This window comes from Danio rerio, chromosome 1, assembly GCF_049306965.1.
Source record: "Danio rerio strain Tuebingen ecotype United States chromosome 1, GRCz12tu, whole genome shotgun sequence".
Lineage (NCBI taxonomy): Eukaryota > Metazoa > Chordata > Actinopteri > Cypriniformes > Danionidae > Danio > Danio rerio.
This window is the reverse complement of record NC_133176.1, coordinates 25,140,937-25,160,902: the sequence shown is the minus strand read 5'-3', so window position 1 is coordinate 25,160,902 and position 19,966 is coordinate 25,140,937. Positions and strand designations below refer to the sequence as shown.

At 38.2% G+C, this 19,966-nt stretch overlaps 1 protein-coding gene across 3 annotated transcripts in view; it reads left to right on the top strand.

Moving 5' to 3' along the window:
- The first annotated feature begins 427 nt into the window (after positions 1 to 427).
- The window catches only part of lcorl (ligand dependent nuclear receptor corepressor-like), a 22,720-nt gene continuing 3,181 nt past the window's right edge, over positions 428 to 19,966 (top strand). Inside the window, exons 1-7 of one of the 3 annotated variants that reach the window (XM_009291227.4) lie at positions 428 to 555; positions 1,610 to 1,675; positions 1,777 to 1,856; positions 2,524 to 2,647; positions 7,143 to 7,355; positions 8,667 to 8,739; positions 13,918 to 18,269. In XM_009291227.4, coding sequence (XP_009289502.2) covers positions 456 to 555; positions 1,610 to 1,675; positions 1,777 to 1,856; positions 2,524 to 2,647; positions 7,143 to 7,355; positions 8,667 to 8,739; positions 13,918 to 18,269 — 5,008 coding nt within the window. In that variant the 5' untranslated portion in view covers positions 428 to 455. Of the gene's footprint in view, positions 556 to 1,609; positions 1,676 to 1,776; positions 1,857 to 2,523; positions 2,648 to 7,142; positions 7,356 to 8,666; positions 8,740 to 9,441; positions 18,270 to 19,966 lie in introns of those variants that run through there. The other 2 variants (XM_681643.11, XM_017356056.3) reach the window with 2 other exon arrangements.

Here is a 19,966-nt window from a genome sequence, read left to right as displayed (position 1 = left end):
AAGCAGTTGGAAAAAACTCCAAGCAATGATGACAAATTCATACAGGGTGTGAAAATAAAGCATGGACCTTCTGAATTATGTAATTTAAGAACAATTAAGAATTGTTAAGAACAATTTGATTTCCTGGATGACAGCTGAAAAACATCAACTTAAACCTTCACAGGTGAAAGAAGTATTCGAGGTGCATTCAGTTCACCATGTAGCTACCGAGCTTTGTTAGCTCGACTAAAGCAGCATTAAGAGCATTCTTTCAACAGCATACTTTTGGCACTATACGATACGTTTATCCATCAGATATTCTGAATAAATGAGATTTCCGGATTGGGGGAAATGTTGTTTACATCTCTAAGGCCCGCCCCATGCCCGTTCTGACACTTGTCAATCAATCGGAACCGTCATTTGGATGACGTACAGTGACGTCACGGTTAGAGCCGGGGGGAAGGTGGACGGACAGAATGGCGGCGACCCAGTGCCGGAGCTCCAAATGCACGGCCGAAAGAAAAGGATTCCGGCGGGAACTCGACTCATGGCGACACAAGCTCATTCAGTGTGTCGGTAAGATTAAAATTGCCTTGTTCGGGAAAGCCAAAGTTGCATAGCTCCGTTAACGGATGTATTGCACTCCGGTGTATTGCACTCCGTGTTGCGCACGGTTTCTTTCTTGCTTGGGTCTCGCGGAGCTCCCTCCCCCAGCCGCTGTTAGCCTGCGGAGTGGCTAAGCGAGCTTCTGTCAAGTTCAAAAATAACATAAGCGTAAAGCCGTCGTCCGCGGGAGTCCTGTCTAGCTTTTGTTGCTAATAAAAAACGGCCAAAGACCAAGCGGGCTCTGACGGCTCCATTTTCTTTGTCCCTAGTTACTTCTTGATTCCTCGATAACCGGGTTAGCTTTGCACTCACTGACCCTTTCTGCGTTGAATGCCGATGTACAGATGACCGTGTGATTGTTTTGTAATAATAGAACATCGGCTTTGAATCTGTTGTGTGAATTATACAGTAGATTTCCATATTACCCACTGGTTCTTGATGAGAGCATCAAAAGTAAAAGTACGGCAGTTTTTGGAGAATGCTTGTTTACTGAAATAATGGACGTTCTTCGTGTGGTTTTAAAGCGGGTAGTTGTTACTCTTTGAGAATGCGGTTAAACAGTGGTGTTAACAGTGGTTTGGTCGAATATACAGTGGTCAGCATAAATCTACTTGTGTTTATAGCATAAACTGAACATTAAATAACTCGGGTTTATGTAAAACTGTTACTATACACTTGAAACATTTCAGTAAAAAGTACATTCTACATGGCAATTACTTGTGTGCAGGCCTTTAGGAACATAATATTAAACACTAGTCTGTATGGTCTGATCATACAGTAACAGGGTTCAAAGCAAGCTGTTAAATAAAATTGAAGCAGTTTGCTAGAGTAATATTATGTTTATGGTTAGAATGTCAGTTTAGTATATTGTAATTTGTCTTTGTAGGTTGAAAGAAAAGGCCTTTTATTCGTAATATATGGGTAGGCCTAAAATGTGAATGTTTTTACCATTATGTATCATTTCTATGACATTGTTTTCTTTTTGAGATTTGGTACAGATGAAATGATAATTGCTTGTTTGCAGGATTTGAAAGTATACTGGAGGGAATATATGGACCAAGACTGCTGCAAGACCTCAATATATTTGATGGTGAGTTGTGCTTGTATGTGTTGGATCTATTCTTTTGTACCCCTTTTGTTTCTCATAGCATAGTTGAGAATTATAGCTGATTGACACTGCTTCTCCCTCAGAGTGTGAACCAGAGGATTTGGATGATTGGTCCATTGATGCAAACTGCTCCTTTTGCAATCTGCAGTTAGAGAAACTGAATGTAAGTAATTTTACTGTGCGTTCACACTGCCACCATCAAAAGCGCAAAGTTTTCTCTAGCCACCTCAGAGAACGCTGTCTGTCCTCACAGCTATATTGATCTCGTATTTAAAGGGGCCGTTGCAACATGTCAGCCAATCACTTAAATGAAGCCTAACAAAATGTGCTTTCTAGTGTGAAAATGTTGTGCACCTTTTAGCAAATTCATTTTACAATGGAAGATTAGGTTATTGTGTGTGGTGAGGCTTTGCTTCACTAATTCAGTGTCCATATGTCTGAAATATTCTGAAGCAGCAATACTGTTCTGTACTGTCATTATAGTTCAGCTTTTAAAAAAAAAAATATATATATATAATATATATAATATATAACTGCGCAGCTTATCACCACTGGCTCCCAGTTAACACTCTTGCCGCCTTTAGTGTGAATACTTGGTTTAATACGTAATGCACAGTTTAACATCAAAGAAATTGTGCAAATACTGGACTGTTCCTTGAAAAGGCTTGCATTGACATTAGTATAGAACTCTTTACAATTTTTGTGAATGTCTTTTTATTTGTAATATATGGGTAAACAAATTGAAAGCAAATAATTTTTAAATGATTTTAATAGATCACAACTTGAGTAACCCCTAGTTTTAACAGTTTGTCACACTTGTTGTCACATAGGAGCATCCTGCTGTGCCCGGGTCGCCACCCCCTGCTGAAACCCCCCCACCTCAGGGCCTGTCCACCTCTGATAAAGTCCAGTGCCAAGCAGACCGATTCCTCTATGCTATATTTCGCAAAAAGGGTGAGACATGTTTTTTTCTGTGTTCATAGGAAGTGAGTTCATTGTGACAGCTATTGCTTATAGTTCTACTGATCTACATCTGTCATTTACTCTCAGCTGGAAGGTCATGCTGTGGGCTGCAAAACAATTTCTTTATTGGCATTCAAAAGGATGTAGTAAAGTTGTTCTGTAAAGCAGTGACTCACAGCCACTTTTCTGCAGCTCCTTTATACTGCACAGTTTAATTTTACACGCATAATTCAGCCCATCAACAGAGACTCATGGTCCTGAAAGAATATGATTTTTCTTCCTCTCAAATTTTCACCAAGCCATTGCACAGATGCGCATCTTGAAAACAATTGAGATTGTGGCACAAAATCTGTCATCACACAAAGCAAATTATGGCAGGAACAAACGCTCTGGTTTTGCCAACTACACAGACCCCCAGCACTTTTAGGCCCCGTTTACACTAATACATTTTATTCATAAAATTGCGTTTTAGAATGAAAATGATCCATGTCCACACTGGTGTTTCACCTAGCGTTTCAGAAAAGATCTCCATTTACACTATACTGCTGAAAACGCACATCATGTGACCACTCATGTTTGTCAGCTTCTCACAGGATTCGGTTTCCAAAGCTTGTCAATAATCATGTGCACGTTATTATCATCAGCTCAAAAAGTTAGTTATTTCAAATATAGACGCGCGGCGAGCGCAAGTAATCTCTCGCTGTGTATTTCAAACATGGCAGGTCCTTTGTTTACATTCTGGCTTGTTGCGTAAGCGAATGACGTATCTCTGTAAACCAATAGCATTCAGCTGCGCATCTAGCTCCGCCTTTTGGTACGTTTTCTTGTGTTTGGAACCCTTTCGAAAGGGTGCCGAAAAAGTGGTACGGTACGGTACGGTTTGGTTCGGTACGCCTTTTGACAGTGGAAATGGCTATAAAACCGTACCAAACCGAACCATACTCTACCGTACCACTCAGTGGAAATGGGCCATAAGAGGTGTAAAGTAGACGGAGAGTTGTTCAGAAATACTGGGTGAAACGCTAGTGTGGACTAGGCATGACAGGATAACAGTGTTCAAAGTATACCACGGTTTGGAAAAGTCAAGGTTTTAAAACTGCCAAAATTTTCTGTGATACCGTTCCTAAGGCATATGTAAAATTGTATTTTTTTTATTTGTATTTTTTTAGTTTGTTTTTTAGGGCAACAGTATCTCCAACAGAAAAGATAGAAATCTGTTTTTTGTTTAGGTGGGAATGCACCTTTGTTTAGGTGGGAATGTGGAGTGGGTAAAGAGGGAAGGGTTTGCATAAAAAGACTTTCATTATGTGCATAAAAAAAATAATAATAATTTGTACACTGTCAACACAGGCGCTGGGGAGTTGTACAGTAGAGCAGCATTTACAGTGAATCTGAGGGCTGTGTGGAAGTGACTGTTGACGATACTATATAATGTTGCTATTTGAATATTGTAGTTATACTACTGTAAACTTTGTAACTTCATCAATTTTGACTAACCTTTTCACTCGATCACACCAGTGTTATTAAAATATTAGAGAGCACGTCATTAACTGCTCATATTCAAATCTGATGGCACGTGCTGAGGCACAGAAAGAGGATTATGCTGCTTATCATAAATCACAATTAATCAATGTTTTCAATAATTCAAAGACATAACTACTATCAAAATATAACATTAAAGGTTTGTAAAATACACACAGATGTCAGAGATGGCATTATTATTTATTTTTAAATATAACTGGACAGTTTGCTACACACTATGACTCTTAGTATATAGTATAGTATATAGTATATTTTTGCTAGAACTATTACTTCTAGTATATTTTACTGTAACATGTACGCTACTCCTCTCCCGCTTAAGTAGTCACTTTCATGTCTTTGGAAGAAAATGATGAATACACATGTAAATCCAGCAGCTCTGTCTGATCTTCTATTCAGTGTAGGCTAAACATGTTCCATCAGTCATCATGTATCAAAAAATATGATCTTTTTAAAAATGTTTTTAAGACCAAATACGTGTTCTTACACATTTTTGGAAATCGTAATATTAAATATTTCACAATCTAATTCTGACATTTGTCAATATTTGCAGAACAGGGTAAAAAAGAAACAAAAAACAATATAAGCGAGGGTCACTGGGGCTGTGTTGCCTAACAATCTTAAAGGAATTGTATAGGAAATGTAAGAGAAGTGTTATAAATAATGGTTACTATAAAAAAAAAAAAAAAAAACTCACAGTCAGTCAGCTGGAGTATTTAGAGGTAATGCATGAAAGAGCCGAGGTATGTCTTCAAAAACTGAAAGAGGACTGTTGACGATACTAACTAACTTTTCATTTGAATATACATAAACAAAAATATTAATCACACACCACATTTGCAGAGACAGAAATCTCTGGTAAAAAATGTTTCTAAAGAACAAAGTTTCCGAGTGTGTTATCAGTAAGACAACTGCTTGCACCTACCCATGGGGTGCTCCCATCGTGGGGAAATAGAAACAACACTTTTGTTTTGGCACACTTAAAATCAGGGCCGGAGTGGGACTCCATTTCAGCACTGGAGTTTCAAGCCTCAGACCGGCCCACCTCAGTTCACGACTGACTATCTTAAAATAAGGTCATTTCCAAATCAGTTTCTAATGACACTCTAAATCACGTCTTTTTTTGAGAAAACAGCTGCTTTAGAACTTCAAATGTTCAACAACCTTAACAGTATTATATGTATATATAAACAGTATTATATGTATATATAATTAAAAAAAAACATTACTCAGACGAGAATCGAACCCGGGTCTGCGGCGTCATAAACTAACGTGCTATCCACTGAACCACAACACCTATTCATTACATAAAGCCATTCATTACATCTAAGTTATATCATCATTAACCTGCAGGCTGCATCTTGCTCACTGAGCGGCGAGAAAATATATAAAAAGTGTAGAGCTGCAGTAAAATAATGAATAAAAAGGCTCTGGTCAAGTCAATAAATAAATTAATTAAAAAAAGTGTGACTGCTGAGAGCAACAGATTCTGGAGCTAGGGACACCGGCCCTCGTGGCCAAAAAACGGACCGACCCACCGGGAATTCTCCCGGTCCTCCCGATTAGCCAATCCAGGCCTGCTTAAAATGTAGCATGACGGATCTGTAAACAAATTTTCCATCGGGTTTAAATGCAGTTGGCAACACAACTTAAAGGTGAATAATGAAATTGCATCTCATTCACGAAAGAGTGCACTAATTGGTTCAAACCAACTCTTTCTGGTGAATTAATGCACAGACATGCTAAAAACTCAATAAGGTCACTATGCACTTCCCGGTGCTGCCGACCAATCACCATGCTGGAATTTACACAATGGCCTCATCATCATAATGTTGATTTAAAATTTGTTTTTAAAGTGGATAAACAAATTTCCTCTAAACAATGCCAAAACAACCAAATTCCACTTGTTAGTGAACTGTGTACTAATTGTGTTTTTTAAGCAGTATGGCACATATAGATGACTGTTATCATTTAAAAAAAATGTGTTTTAGGGTTTTGTGACCCTTTAACTATCTTCATCCTGATAAAAGTTTTCAAAGTTTTGGTTTTAGTGACCCAATACTGCACTTAAAAACGGTGTATAAAAAGCTGCAGGTTTGAAAATACCCATGTTCGTGTGGACGGGACCTCAGGCAAAGGAGACATAGAAAATGTGCAGTACTGGACATTGTGACTGTGAGCCACTGCTTTACAGAACAATTCTACTCTAGTGAAATATTTAACTGTCAAGTTGCAAGTAATGTTTAGATTTGGGTAGTGAAATTACACCGTTTACTTTGTTAGCTGACATTGCTGTTCCTGCAGTGAACTGTTAATCTGTGTAACTTGATCTTTGCAAGTTGACCAGTGTACCACTGCCCTCCTGACAGTTGAGATTATCTGAAATAATCCAGATTTGAAACTGAACCATTATTTAAAATTTGTAAACATGCACATACAACTTTTAACAATGCTAACTTCACATTGCAGCCTGTTCATCTTTAATGTAAAATATAGTCAAAGAGTTACATGAATAAATTCATGTGGTCAGTTGTACAACTTGCATGATCATGCTGCCCATTACCTTTTTGTACACATGAAAGATTGTTCTACATAGATATTGGGACTCGAGTTAAGTGAACACAACTGGAGGACTAAAGAACTCCTGGATGTCAGACTACTGATTTTATAAGTCCTAACAATACAGTTAGCTTTATAATCCCATTTACATGCATTCTAAAGGTTGATTTTGAGCAAAATGGTTTTGTTAAATCATATTTTGTTATATTTATAAAACATTGTATAGAAATGTGTACATAATCTTGTGTTTGATAGCAAGTAATTATGTTTATCAGCTCTAAATCCAGAAAATCTGTTAAAACTCACGTTAAAGCCATGAATTATGAATTTTTACTCTAAGTACACAGGATGAAAACTTAAACTGATTCTGTGGTGTTTCATTTTTCAGAATTTCCTCAGAGCTGCGATTCAAGTATACCACTGGTTGCACAGGAGTTGATGCGCAGAATGATTCGGCGATTTGCCTTAGAGTATGCATGTAAAAGTCAGACTAATGGAGACCTGAATGGCCTGAGTGACAATTCTGAACGTCTCCTTAGCCAACCAGATCCTGATGGGCCTCTGGACCTCACTGTCAGCAGAGCTTCTCCAGCCCTTCAAGGTATGCACCACAACAAATCACCATTACTTTAGAGGAAACCAGATTATTTTAGAAGATCGGCACACTACATTGTGGATAAAGATTCAATAGTTTGTAGCTCTGTATAGACCTTTTTCATGGCTGCTGCATGGAGGGCACCATAGCGACCAGCGTCTTCCGGTAGAATGCTAAAAACTTCAGTTTACAGCGTGTACAACTGGTAATTTGCGCTCTGAAAATGGGTTTCAATAACGTTTTTAATGGATAACAGAGTGTTTTCGTGACACAAAACTTAGAAATGTGTCTGTTAAAGCCGTTATAATCTGTCACGTGGTTCAAGCGCATCAGAAATACGAGAAAAACGTTTCTCCTAGGTCACGTGTCTGCCGTCAGAAATAGTGTGTGTGTGGGTTCCCGGCCTGTCAGCTGTTAGCTCAGCGGCTAACACACACACACACACACACACACACACACACACACACACACACACACCACAGATAGAGAGAGAGAGCTAACCAGAGTACTGGCATGAAAATTAACAGGTATGAAAGTCGTGCAATTTACAAAAATGACCAATAAAAGTCTGTTATTTATACTCTGCTGGCTGATTTACTGTTCATTCTAATCGCGAGCCGTTTGTGTTTTATTTTGTGTGTTGTTTTTACCACGGTTTGTGTTTTTCTGTCATTTCGAAATGACACTAGCCTATATTTTCACTTTGTCACAGTTATTAAATCAGTGTGTCAGTGGCACAGTACAGGCTACGTGTGTGTGTCAAACATTTTGGTGAATTACATTTGTTTGGGCTGGTTATATATTTGAAATAAAGAGAAAATGTTGACTTTAGCGATGACAAGGCTTCATTTAAACTGCAGAAGATGCCGTCTGACAACGAGGGGAAAATGCCTCACAGCAGCTGTTTTCCATCCTATTAGATCGCATTTCTTTAAATGATCAGTCCAGGAGATGGTCCTGATGGACAACAGTATTTGTTCAAAGAGGATAAAAGCAAGTAAAATAGATTAAAACTATCGTTTCAAAGCTGTCCAAATGTGACTGTTTACACGCATCAGCTACCGACCGGAAGTTCTTCGCACTCTCCTTGCGCATACACGCAAAGCATAATGGGTAGTTTTGCGTTCCAAGAAAAAGGTCTAGAAATTCTTTTTTGTTGTAGTTTTCAGAGAAACAAATGTTACATTTTGATTTATTATATCTAACTCTGAAAGTCAGCCAACTCTGAATAAACATAATGTACACTCCATTAGTTGTTATAATATATAAGCATTAATTTAAACTTGATATTGTTTTTTTTTTTTTTTTTTTATACAGTTGATGGAGTACTTGACCTCTCTAAGAAAAACACACCTTCTGAGAATGAAACGACACTACAGATAAGTTCAGGGTAAGTACTTCTGCCTCATCTGTCATGTTTATTAAATTGAGTGTTTTTGTGTTTGTATTTAGTCATAAAACCAAAGGAGAGGTTAGTTCCGTGTGTTTTAACAGGTGATTTCTTTTCTCTCTTTTTTGAATCAGTAAAATGTAATAATTTTGTCTTCGTTTCAGTTCTATGTTATTTGATTATCTGATGATGTTGTGTGAACAAAACGTACTCCTCAAACTTGAATTAGTGGTTGTTTTGTTGCACTGCCAAAGGGTTGACTCTTTTCTAACTTGTTGGAAGGTAACGTCACATTTGCCAGCAGTCAGGGGCTTTACTTGTTCCTTTGTGCTACCGTTATTTATTCATTTGTTTATTTATCTATTAATTGATTTATGCAGTATTATTTTCATGAGACATAAATACATGAGTTTTACAAAATGCATCTGCATTGCAAAGATACTGGAAGTACTCCCATAGATGCTTGTCTTTCTTCACACAATTGACAAGAGACTGTCCTTCCAAGAAGTATCGTTTGCAACCTAAGGCCAAAAACAATCACTGTTTACCCCCAAACAACTCAAAGGCTTTGTGTTATGCAGACAATTGAGAAGCGAGTGATGTTACCAAAAGACAAGGCAGTAAAGGAGTGGACCCTGAGGGCGTCCTGTCATTGGTCCACTCACCCGTTCGTTTCTCATCCTCCCACCCACCTCCCCTTAGGAGACCAATCAGTGAGGACTATTTGGATCGCAGCTCTGAGTTTGCAGAGGGCTTACTCTCGAAAGCCTTGAAAGATATTCGGTCTGGATCACTGGACATAAACAAAGCAGCCATACTTTACAGGATACCTCAGAAAACCTTACAGCTTCAGACAGAGGCCTTATTACCAGAGAGAAGGGCAGGAGAACCACGTGAGAACGGCAGGAGCACAGAGGCAGTGTGGCCCACCAGTGACACACGACTTGTCCTACAGAAGGTAGCAGCATGGGCTCGCTCGCAGTCTGAGCAATCTGAAGTAAGAAAATTAAAATTTACATCACTAGAGCACACAGAGCTGAAGTTCCCGGCAGCCGTGACTGCCTCGTCATACCTTCACCACTTAACCTTGCAGAGGATGGTCTCACAGCTACGGGAACAGAGCGACGGGTCACTTGTCACTGCAGAGCCAGCCACATCTCCTCACAGTCCTGCTTCAGGGCCGGTTGCACACATTCGAATCCCTCAGGTACGCTTCAGTGCTCAACCCAAAGCCCAGCTGGATCTAGTTGGCCTAGTGGATGCTGTGTACCAGACCAACAAAGCCTCTGAAGGCCCCACTGCTTTCCACAAGTTGAAGACTATTCTCCCTAAACAGGGCTTGGTTGAAAGCCACTCAGGCCTTGAGTCACGTCTGCTGCAGGGTGATTTGCCTCCACTGTGTCTGAACATAAAAAATGGGAGTGTTGGCGGGAGCGTGACCGGAAGTCTGGTTGACTGTGGAGATGATGATCGTCGAGACAAGCAGCCAAGGAAAAAGAGGGGGCGCTATCGCCAATATGACCATGATATCCTAGAAGAGGCAATAGCCATGGTGATTGGTGGAAAGATGAGTGTGTCGAAAGCTCAGGGCGTCTATGGGGTTCCACACAGCACCCTTGAGTACAAGGTCAAAGAGCGAACCGGCATGCTCAAGACCCCACCAAAAAAGAAGCTCCGCCTTTCTGAAGCTGCAGCTTCAGGCTCCGGAAAGTCAGGGACAACAACCAATGCCTCATCTACTGCCTACAAACAGTCTTAACTCAAACCAAAACTTCAGCTATTTTCTAGAGATGGTTTTAACGAAAACATCGCCTATACTACAGCCAACAGAAGTTATCTCTTTTTTTTTTTTTCTAACTTGCAGTCAGGACCTCATTTAGACTTGAAAGATACACTTGAATCCTCAACCACAGATTAAATGGTACCTTTTTTCAAGTCACAAAACATGCCTTTAAAAATCTATTCAGGGGTTATTCACTGTGGATATCTATATGAATATATATATTTAAAATATTGTGAAGCACTGTTGATTTTTAAGTTAATTACAGTTTAAAACTAAGAAATATTCAGGTTTTGTTCATACATAAGCTAAACTCAGCTTAATGATTGTTGTATGCAGCTTTCACAGTGATTAGTCTGTGTAGTGACTGATCATTTCATTTCAAGTCTAGCTACAGTATTTTATGGTGTCTGTGTGGCGACCTGGTGACAGCATGACTGTAATTAGTTTAAATCCCCAGTGGGAAATGCTCATCCTTTATGCAGTGAGTAGATATAGGTACAAGTTTCCACTCCAGCAAAGGAACAACACTGTAAATATGTTTTTAAGGACTATTAATGCTTATGACTATTTTTGTTGTTGTTGTATAACAAGGTTAATAATATCAGTTTCATAAAGTATTAATGAAATCAGGACTGTTGCCAGATCCTTGGAGTGAAAGCTTGGACCAGCTCAGGCTTTTTGTGGATGATACTTGCCACATTTTCACCGATTGGGAATTTTTAATTTATTTTTGTTCATATATGCCTAATTCTGTACACACTGTTTTGTTTTTGTCTGGCCCCTTTTAAATTTTAGCTCTGCTAATCTCAACAGATCATATGGGCTAACTTGGAAATGCAGTGTAATGCATGTCGTAATAATGCACAGGGGAAATGCTCGACAGCAGTCTCAGTAAATGTTTGTTTTACACTCAGTACTATATTAATATTTATTTTGTATTATTGTTAATATTATCTGAACTACTGAAAAATCTCCATATTTTCTTTGCTGATTTAGAACTCTGTGTACAGTTTTGTTGTTCCTCACACTAAAGACATCCTTGCATTATCTTTCCACTGTAACTGAACAGTTGAGGGTCATTTTGCCACTCCATTGACACACTCCATGAGCAAAGCAGTTCAGAGTAGGGTGCAGCTGATTTGGATCAGAATGTTTCTTGTCCATATTCCATGATGCACTTATCATGGGGCAGATATTAAGCCTGATTCAAGTGCTGCTCTGAACTGCCTCGTTTTGTTTAGGTTTCTGTGGTTTTGCTGCTCTTGCTTTGTTGTTGTTGTTGTTCTTTTGTCAATGAATACTAATTACTATAGCTTTTAATGACCTGTTTTATTTTATGACACTTGTAATTCAACTCCTTTATAGCATGTACCCGTTTCTATTTCTCAGTTTAGAAGCTTGCAAGATTCAGTTGCACTTTACAAAATATGCACATATATTTGTGATACAGGTGATGAAGGATATAGCCATTTTCTTCCTTGACTGACATCTCTCTTTAGAATAGTTCTGTTATCTCATTCACAAGTATAATTGTAATGCTTTGCAAAGTGTAGCTGAAGCAATATGTGAATTTTGTGATTTACAGCTTTGGAAACGTAAACATTTCCATATGCAATTTTAATGTTGATTTGTGTTGTGAATGTTCTTTAATGGCTTACCTCTTGTTGTTTCTCAAAGGTGAAATTTCTCTCCACACTAAAACAAACAGATTTACTTATTTATTCCTAAATTTAACTGCTTAGAAGCATTTATCAAATCACCCTGAATGTTGCTTATAGCTCTTAAAATTAACAACACAGTGCCTGCTCTTATAGCTACTGCTAAGTCGTTCTGCAGGCCAGTAGCAATTTTACAAATGAAATCTTCTGGAAGAAAAAAAATCAGGTATTTATGTACTACTTGTGTGGATCTTGTATAAAATCTGTATAATTTTAATTTGATTTCCAATGCAACTTCTCTTTTTTTTCAGTTTTTATCTCGGGGATAGCTGTCACAGGCACAGTTTCACTTTTAATTTAAACGGTGGTCATGTAAGCATTAATACCATGCACATTTCTTTTTAAATCATATACATGGTCAGTGCTGCACTCTTGTACTTATATTACATGGGATACTCATAGGCTCACTTTGGAGAATGTTATTCGCTTTTATTTCAATGCTCTTCTAGCATCATAATATTAGTGTCCTATTTAATTTCAGTCCAAAAAACTTTTTACATGTAAAAACATAGTATGCTCAGGTTAATAGCAGTCTTATAAATACAAATAGCATGATTTGAACTTTTTTATATCAAAATAAGGCCCTTAGAATTTAGTTAGAGCCAAATATGGTTGATTCAAAGCAAACATGTTTTCTTTCATATTTTGAGACCAGCATGTGTTCAGGGCTGGTCTGGTTCACAAGAAAAACATAACATTTTACAGTTTGGCTTGATTTATATATGGATCATTAAGATGGATAAATATCACCAGTTTAGGCCTTTCTAAGTATGTATAATTTCATTGTCATGACGGATGCAGGATATGAATCATTTTGCAATCAGTTATTTATGCATATATTCGTTGCACTAAGGTTGATTTATTTTTTATGTACTATTCCCTTGTTCTGTAATGTAGTTGTATTTCTGTTATTTCTTTAATGTAATCAGAAAATGAAGTTTAAATGTTGTGTTGGTTTTGTGTTTAAGCACTTTGTTGCTCTTGCACATTGATATGTGAAATGCTTTACTGCACTTGCATGCATAAGTGAGTTCCTTGTCTTGTAATGTTCCTTCACATGTAATTAATTTACCCCAGGCAAGTTAATATGTTATTCTTTATGACTTTTTAATCAACTTAAAATGCAAGAAAACAACTAAAGAAAGCTAATCAGTCCCTTTTTTCAAACATTTATTTGTGTCTGAAATATTTATATTTGGTGTGGTCTTTTTTTTATTTTTTACATTTAAGGAATAGGGTAATGTTAAAAGAAAGAATTAAATTAATTGTAATAAGATGGAATACTGAAGGCATATTAATCCAGTGTGTTTTTAGCTATGTGGTATTTAAAAATATGGAACTTGGGAGACTTTGGGAATTTCTTTTAATTTTAAGTCAGCATATTGCCTGGAAATATTTGTGATTGGTTTTTGTCAAGACATGTTGATTAATCAGGAAACAAAATTATTCAGGTTTGATTAAAATAATAATTCTGTACCTTTAGTTTTCCTGAGTGTAAGCGTTACTACAATCGCCATCCTTTGCCTTCAAGTTACCAATAAAAAATAGTTCCATGTATGGAGTTGTTGTATTTTGTTTTTTTGCTTACATTTAGGGAGAAATGGTGAGGTGGTAGCTCAGCTCAATTTTGAAGAGCTGATTGTTTATGTAATGACTTAACCCAGTTTATTTATGTAGTTCCTTAGGATCAAGTGTGGAAGACAAGTCCAGTCTGGAGACTGAAGATGGTTCTATAGTTCCTGAGGTTGGGAAAATCACTGTGTTGGAGAAGGTCCTGTCTTCACTTTGTTCCCGTCATAGATTACTACTCACTCATATTTTAAAGGATGTGCAGGAAGATTACAACATCTCATTATCTCTAAGGGATGCTCATGGAAAACAGGCTGGATCCCTTTGTTGCCATCTTCATAAAAAACTGCTTAATGAAGCCCCGACACTTGCATTAAGTGACTGCTCAGTAACTGCTGGCATTTGTTGCAGAACAGCTTGTGAGCATCCAACATGTGCATTTTCTCCTCCATGTGTCTCTCTGAGGAATGTTCATGGCCATTCCTGCCAAAATACAGCAATTGCATGTGTTGGTCAAGCCATCTGTTGTAACCCCAGTGATTGTTGTACTAGTTCAAAACAACTCTCATGCCAGCATCAACACAATGGTGATCATACCTACATTTCTCATGCAAGGGGTTCTCTAATCATTCCTCCAGGTGATAGTAACTCTCAGAACAGACATAAAGGAAGCCGTAGCCCCTCTCCACCACCACTCTCGCCAAAACCTGTTGACCTGGATTATAAAATAGCAGTCAAGCCCAGTATCTTTCCCATTCAGGAATTCAAGGCCCCGAACATAGCACCTCCCTCTCTCCTACCTCACAGAAGCGAGAATAAAGAAACAACTTTATGCTCCAGCACTCCTCTTCATGTGGGATCTTCTGATGGATGTTGTGAAAAGGTTGTAACATTGCAAACACAAGCAGAGAAAGATGACCACCAATGTGGATCTTTTATAGGAGATCTTATGGACAGAGTCACTGAACAGCTCAAGAGTATCCAACCCTCTGAGAAGGAACAAAACATTCCTGCACATGCCAGTCAAATCTCCAGGATAAGAGACGACACACATTTGACCGAGATTATAACAACTGTGTTGCATAACAGTAGTGATAAAGATTATAACCTTAATGATCTTTTACAACAGCATGTAGCCACAGAACAGCGATCACCTCAAACACGTTCCCGTAAGAGATTTGAAACTTTAGTTGCCATGAGCAAATCATCTGACCTTCCATCATCACGAAGACAGAGCTTACAAATCAAAAGAGACCTGGCTAGACTTAGTCCGGCATTTTCCAAGAGAAATACAAGATTGGATTGGAATAGAGGCACAAAAAAGGTTAAACCTTTGGAGCTAACATACTCGCTTATTGAACAACCTCAGTGCAGAAAGTTGAACAGGACAGTGTACACAGAACCTGTAAATGATAACTTGAACACTGGACATATGACCACACATGCAGAAAAAGAAAAGATAGAATGTAACCAAGAAACTCACATCCAGCATGTTGTTAAAGAACAACTGCCTCCTAATGAAAGAGCACAGCCACAAAACACAGATAGTGACCAGAAGATGAAGGCAAAAATCCATAAAGAAAAATGTCTGGCTGTTCAAGTTGAAAGAACCAGAAGAAATATTGTTCCACCTCAGCGTTTCTCTTCTTATGTTACTGAGCCACGAAAGATGTATTTTGCAGCCTGTTTTTCAGAAAGTATATTCACAAAGCATTCCTCTAGAGATGGCACCTTAACAGCGCTAGGATCCACAGAAGAAATTTTCTTGCCTAGTGATAAATGTGGCAAGATGGAGCATGAACAAGAAGACTGTGGAGTACCACAGAACAATAGTTTACCGAAACATGACAATTTATCAAAAAAAGAGCCCCTTAGTGAGTGCAAGAATAATGAAAGAAGTCCTCATAAGGAGAGAAAAAGGAAATCATTCCAAAATTCTACCTTGCCATCAAAGAGATCTAAATGTAGCAGAGCCAACAGTCTGAACACTGAACCACACAGTCCTACTATATCTAACTTTACTACCACTGAGAGCACATCACAGGCTGAAGCAAGCCCGTCTAGACTGAAATATGACAGTCCAATAAAGCTCATGTTTGTTTCCTCTGTGAAAGGTGACGATGGAATAAAATACACACTCAAAGCAGCTGCCTCTGGCTCAGAATCACATTGTGAGATGTTTGATCCATGTGTGGAATCATCATGGGCAGGCAGTGCCATAGACGACAATAACCAGGATTCAGTCTTTGAATCTAATCCAAGCAAAACTGTTGAGCATGTTGAGAACAAGTGCACTTCGCCAAATATGGTTTCAGCTGGTTCTCCATTGTCCAGTTTTTCAAGTGAAAGCCAAGAACCACTACCATTTATACATCAAACAACTCCAATAAAAAGGCGGCCTGGGCGTCCCAAAAAAATTGGACCACAAATTGTGAAGTCTGTGAAACGTCCCATTGGGAGACCTCCAAAACCTAAAACAACAGACTTAAGTTCAAGTACACCCAGTTCAAATGCAGTCAATCAGGGAACACATGAAATATCTTCTAAAGAGGATGATAACAAAAAATTGAAAATCACTATATTGTATGGAAGATCAAGAAGAGTGAGGAGAGTAGTTTCTGAAGATCTGGGTAGTTTCTTAACACAGCAACCTGCTTATGAAGAATACAATGGTTGCATGTACAGTAAAACAAGTACTAATGATCAAACAACCAAAGATCAGTTTAAAGATCTACATCTTGTTATGCCTATAGAGGACAGGAAATGTATCCACTCTAGCAGTAACATCAAATGTCAACGACAGAGCAACATTATATTGTCAAGGAAACCAGGGCGACCTCCAAAAGTCCAAAAGATTTCTGGCATTTCTGTCACAGTCACATCAGGGTCACCAAGACAAAGAAAGATACATTTAAAAAGAGACACAAACGATTCACATCTGCTCAGAAGGACTCTTGAACTTCAACCTTCCAAAGAGCAGAAGACGATCTGCATTCCTACTGACATTAACAAAGATAGAGTGGATGCGCAGAAAGAATATAATCCGAATACTAGAAGGCAGCTCATACCAGTGAGACATTCTATTAGAGAACGGAAACCCTCGATTCATTTGCTTCACTCTGTTGCTACTGCCAGATCCTGCGCATTGGTTCGCAGGTCGAGAAAACTACTGCTGAATAAGGCTAGCTGCGAGGCAAGCCAGCATGTAAAGAACATAAAAGAGGAACCCCCAAACAATGCACTTTCCATTAAGACCAAGAATGTCAGTAGTGTACAAGACATTGTTCGTTTTTCTGCTATTTCAGTCAACTCAATTTTCTCACCACATGAGGGTTTCAGGTGGTGGCCCACATCAGCATCACCTGAGACCTTGAATGAAGAGTTAGCTAGGAGGATCAAGCTGATGTCCAATACTTGGGTATCAGATGTCCTTGAGGCAAACCAGTCAGGAGAGATCAAACCGGATCTTAAACCAAAAACTTGTAAGGAGCTTCTTGATGCTCCCAAGAAGTCTACTTCTGCCATTAAAATGCTTTTTGAGAAAAATTATAATATGGAGAAGCTCTGCTCTTGGTTTATGCAGTCCACGGAAACTCAGTCCCTAGCAATTGTAAAGAAGGCCATTGCAAGGAATCCCAAGGATGTCTTTCATTACAGCCTCAGCAGACCCAATTGCAAAGTGAATGCTTGCCCAAGTCCACAAGCAGAGCGACTCAGGAAACATGTAAAAAAATTTGCTAAAATCGTTCCAAAGAGTCCATCAATGCACAAAAAAGCACAAGAAATGTTGTCCAAGTCCGCAAGGCCAATAGCAAAGAGAAAGCTCTTTGACACATCATCATCATTTAAACAGAATATTTCAATGTCTAGAGGCATATGGGTTGACTACCGAAAAGCTCTGATTAGAGCAAGACAAAAATTTAAAACCAGGCATAAGATAGCATTACGAGATGAAGTTTGTGACCAAATGAGGACTTCAGGTGCTAAGACTCTAAAGTTACCGAAAAAAATGCCTAAGTTGGTAGACAAGTCATCCAAACCAATCATGAAAGTTCAAAATGCATTAAAGCTTTTAGTCAAAACTCCTCCAAAAATGATTGGGCTTTCCAACATTTCAAAGCAAAATAGAATCAGCTCCGAAGCTTGGAGTCCCGAGTCGCTAAAAGAGTGCAGAGTGTTTCTGAAAAAGATCAACTCTCCAAACACCAAGTCAACGACAGAGGAATGTAATGTTTGCACCGTAAAGCTTTATGATGTCTCAGAGCATGAGGAGAGTGAGGATATTACGGTGAAAGGGACACACAACTCTCCAGTACAGCTACCCTTGTCCTCGAAAAGCCCGAGAAAAGTAGGAAGAAAAAAAAGGAAACTAAAAAATCCCTCTCCTTCAACAAAAATGCTCAGACAATCAAGAAGCTGCAGGGGTGTTCTGGGAGCAAGGTGGTGTGACTTTGTGCTCGGTAAGTCATCTTTATAGAATATACCTCTCACTATGCCTGAAACATACTTTATGCAAATGCAGATGTTTTGAGCTTGCTACACGAGCCCAATTTCAAGCATCACGACAAAGTCATCCCAAATGCAACACCAGTTTTTTTTACTAACTGGACAAATAGTACCTGCCACAACTATAGTACATAATCACTCTGGTAGGAGAATTTTGCTTTCACAATCCAAAATAGAGAACGGGAATGTGTCGCAACAAACACAATGCATTCTAGGTATTTAGGACAAGGGAGCCTGATTCCCATTGATCTCTCTCTCTCTCTCTTTTTGTGTATAAAAATAAATGTAATATTGTAGTAATTAAATTGTTCTTTTTTTTATATAATTTAAGATTTTATATGGAACTTAGTTTTAATAAATTTTTAAGTAATTTTTTATTTTCAGATATGAGTGTCCACCTTTTCTTCAGACATCACAGATCTGCTTTATTTGAATGTCACCTGCCATTTTAGTGGATCTGAAAGCAAGAATTATCTGACTGAAACTTATGAAGCAATAATGTAACGGGGCTCTATTACAATTAACATTTTCTTAAAACCCAAAATTTCCACTACCGATTAATGGCTCAAAATGAACCTTTTTTTCTTGGTAGCACCGGTTCTCCTAACTTAAAAAATTTAGGCGCACCCACCAAGAATTATGAGCACCGTTTCTACATTAACAGATTTCTATTATATATTAACACTCTAATCACAACTATCAAATAAAAAATCTGCATGCTCTCACCGGCCCTGCACACACCTCTTGACGTGAATGTAATTAACCGAATTAACAATAATCATGACCTATACTTTTCGGGTGGTGTCTGATATTACACAGATGATATTATAACATATTATTTGCATAAGTCAACTTAATAGCAACTGTCTTTGCATGAGCTGCAATATTAGTTTCATCTCAGTGAATGCATGCTCGTGCATCATGCATCGTGACAATTAAATGAAGGATTAAATAACGTTACAACATCTCGTGCTTAAAATGTGTAGATGAGACAAACACTACCTGAAAACTCCGTCCCACCGGCTTTACGGTCAATGCTTTAGTCATAGCAGACTTTAAACAATGGAAATCTTTTATGCACTCTTTGAAAAGTGTGAATGCTGGATTGACATTCAGCACATGATCACTAATCAGATGTGCCATTAGTTGTAACTCTAGCTGGTTTCTAAAGCTAAATCTGTCAGTGTTATTTTTATTTTCTCGGATCCAGATCTTTACATTTTCATAGGCTGTGGCACCCTGTCATTGGAACTGAGTGATTGACAGCTGATATTAATCAATCCATTTGCGTTCTGTTCTATCGCAGTGGGCCAATAAGAAGAGCTTGAAGGCGGGGCAAGCATTGCGGGCTTTTTTGTATTTATTCTCTTTTTTGTCTTTTTTTATTTTAGTCTGAATCGTTCGGTTTGCAATGCTTACCGAACCGAAAGTCTCGTACCAAACGCTTCAATACAAATACGCGTATTGTTACACCCTTATATATATATATATATATATATATATATATATATATATATATATATATATATATATATATATATATATATATACATATATACACTTATCATCAAAATAAAAGCTCATCAGCACTACAAATAATGAAGAAAATCATATCTGGAACGGTTTTCTTGCGGCAGTTTGTTGATGCCCT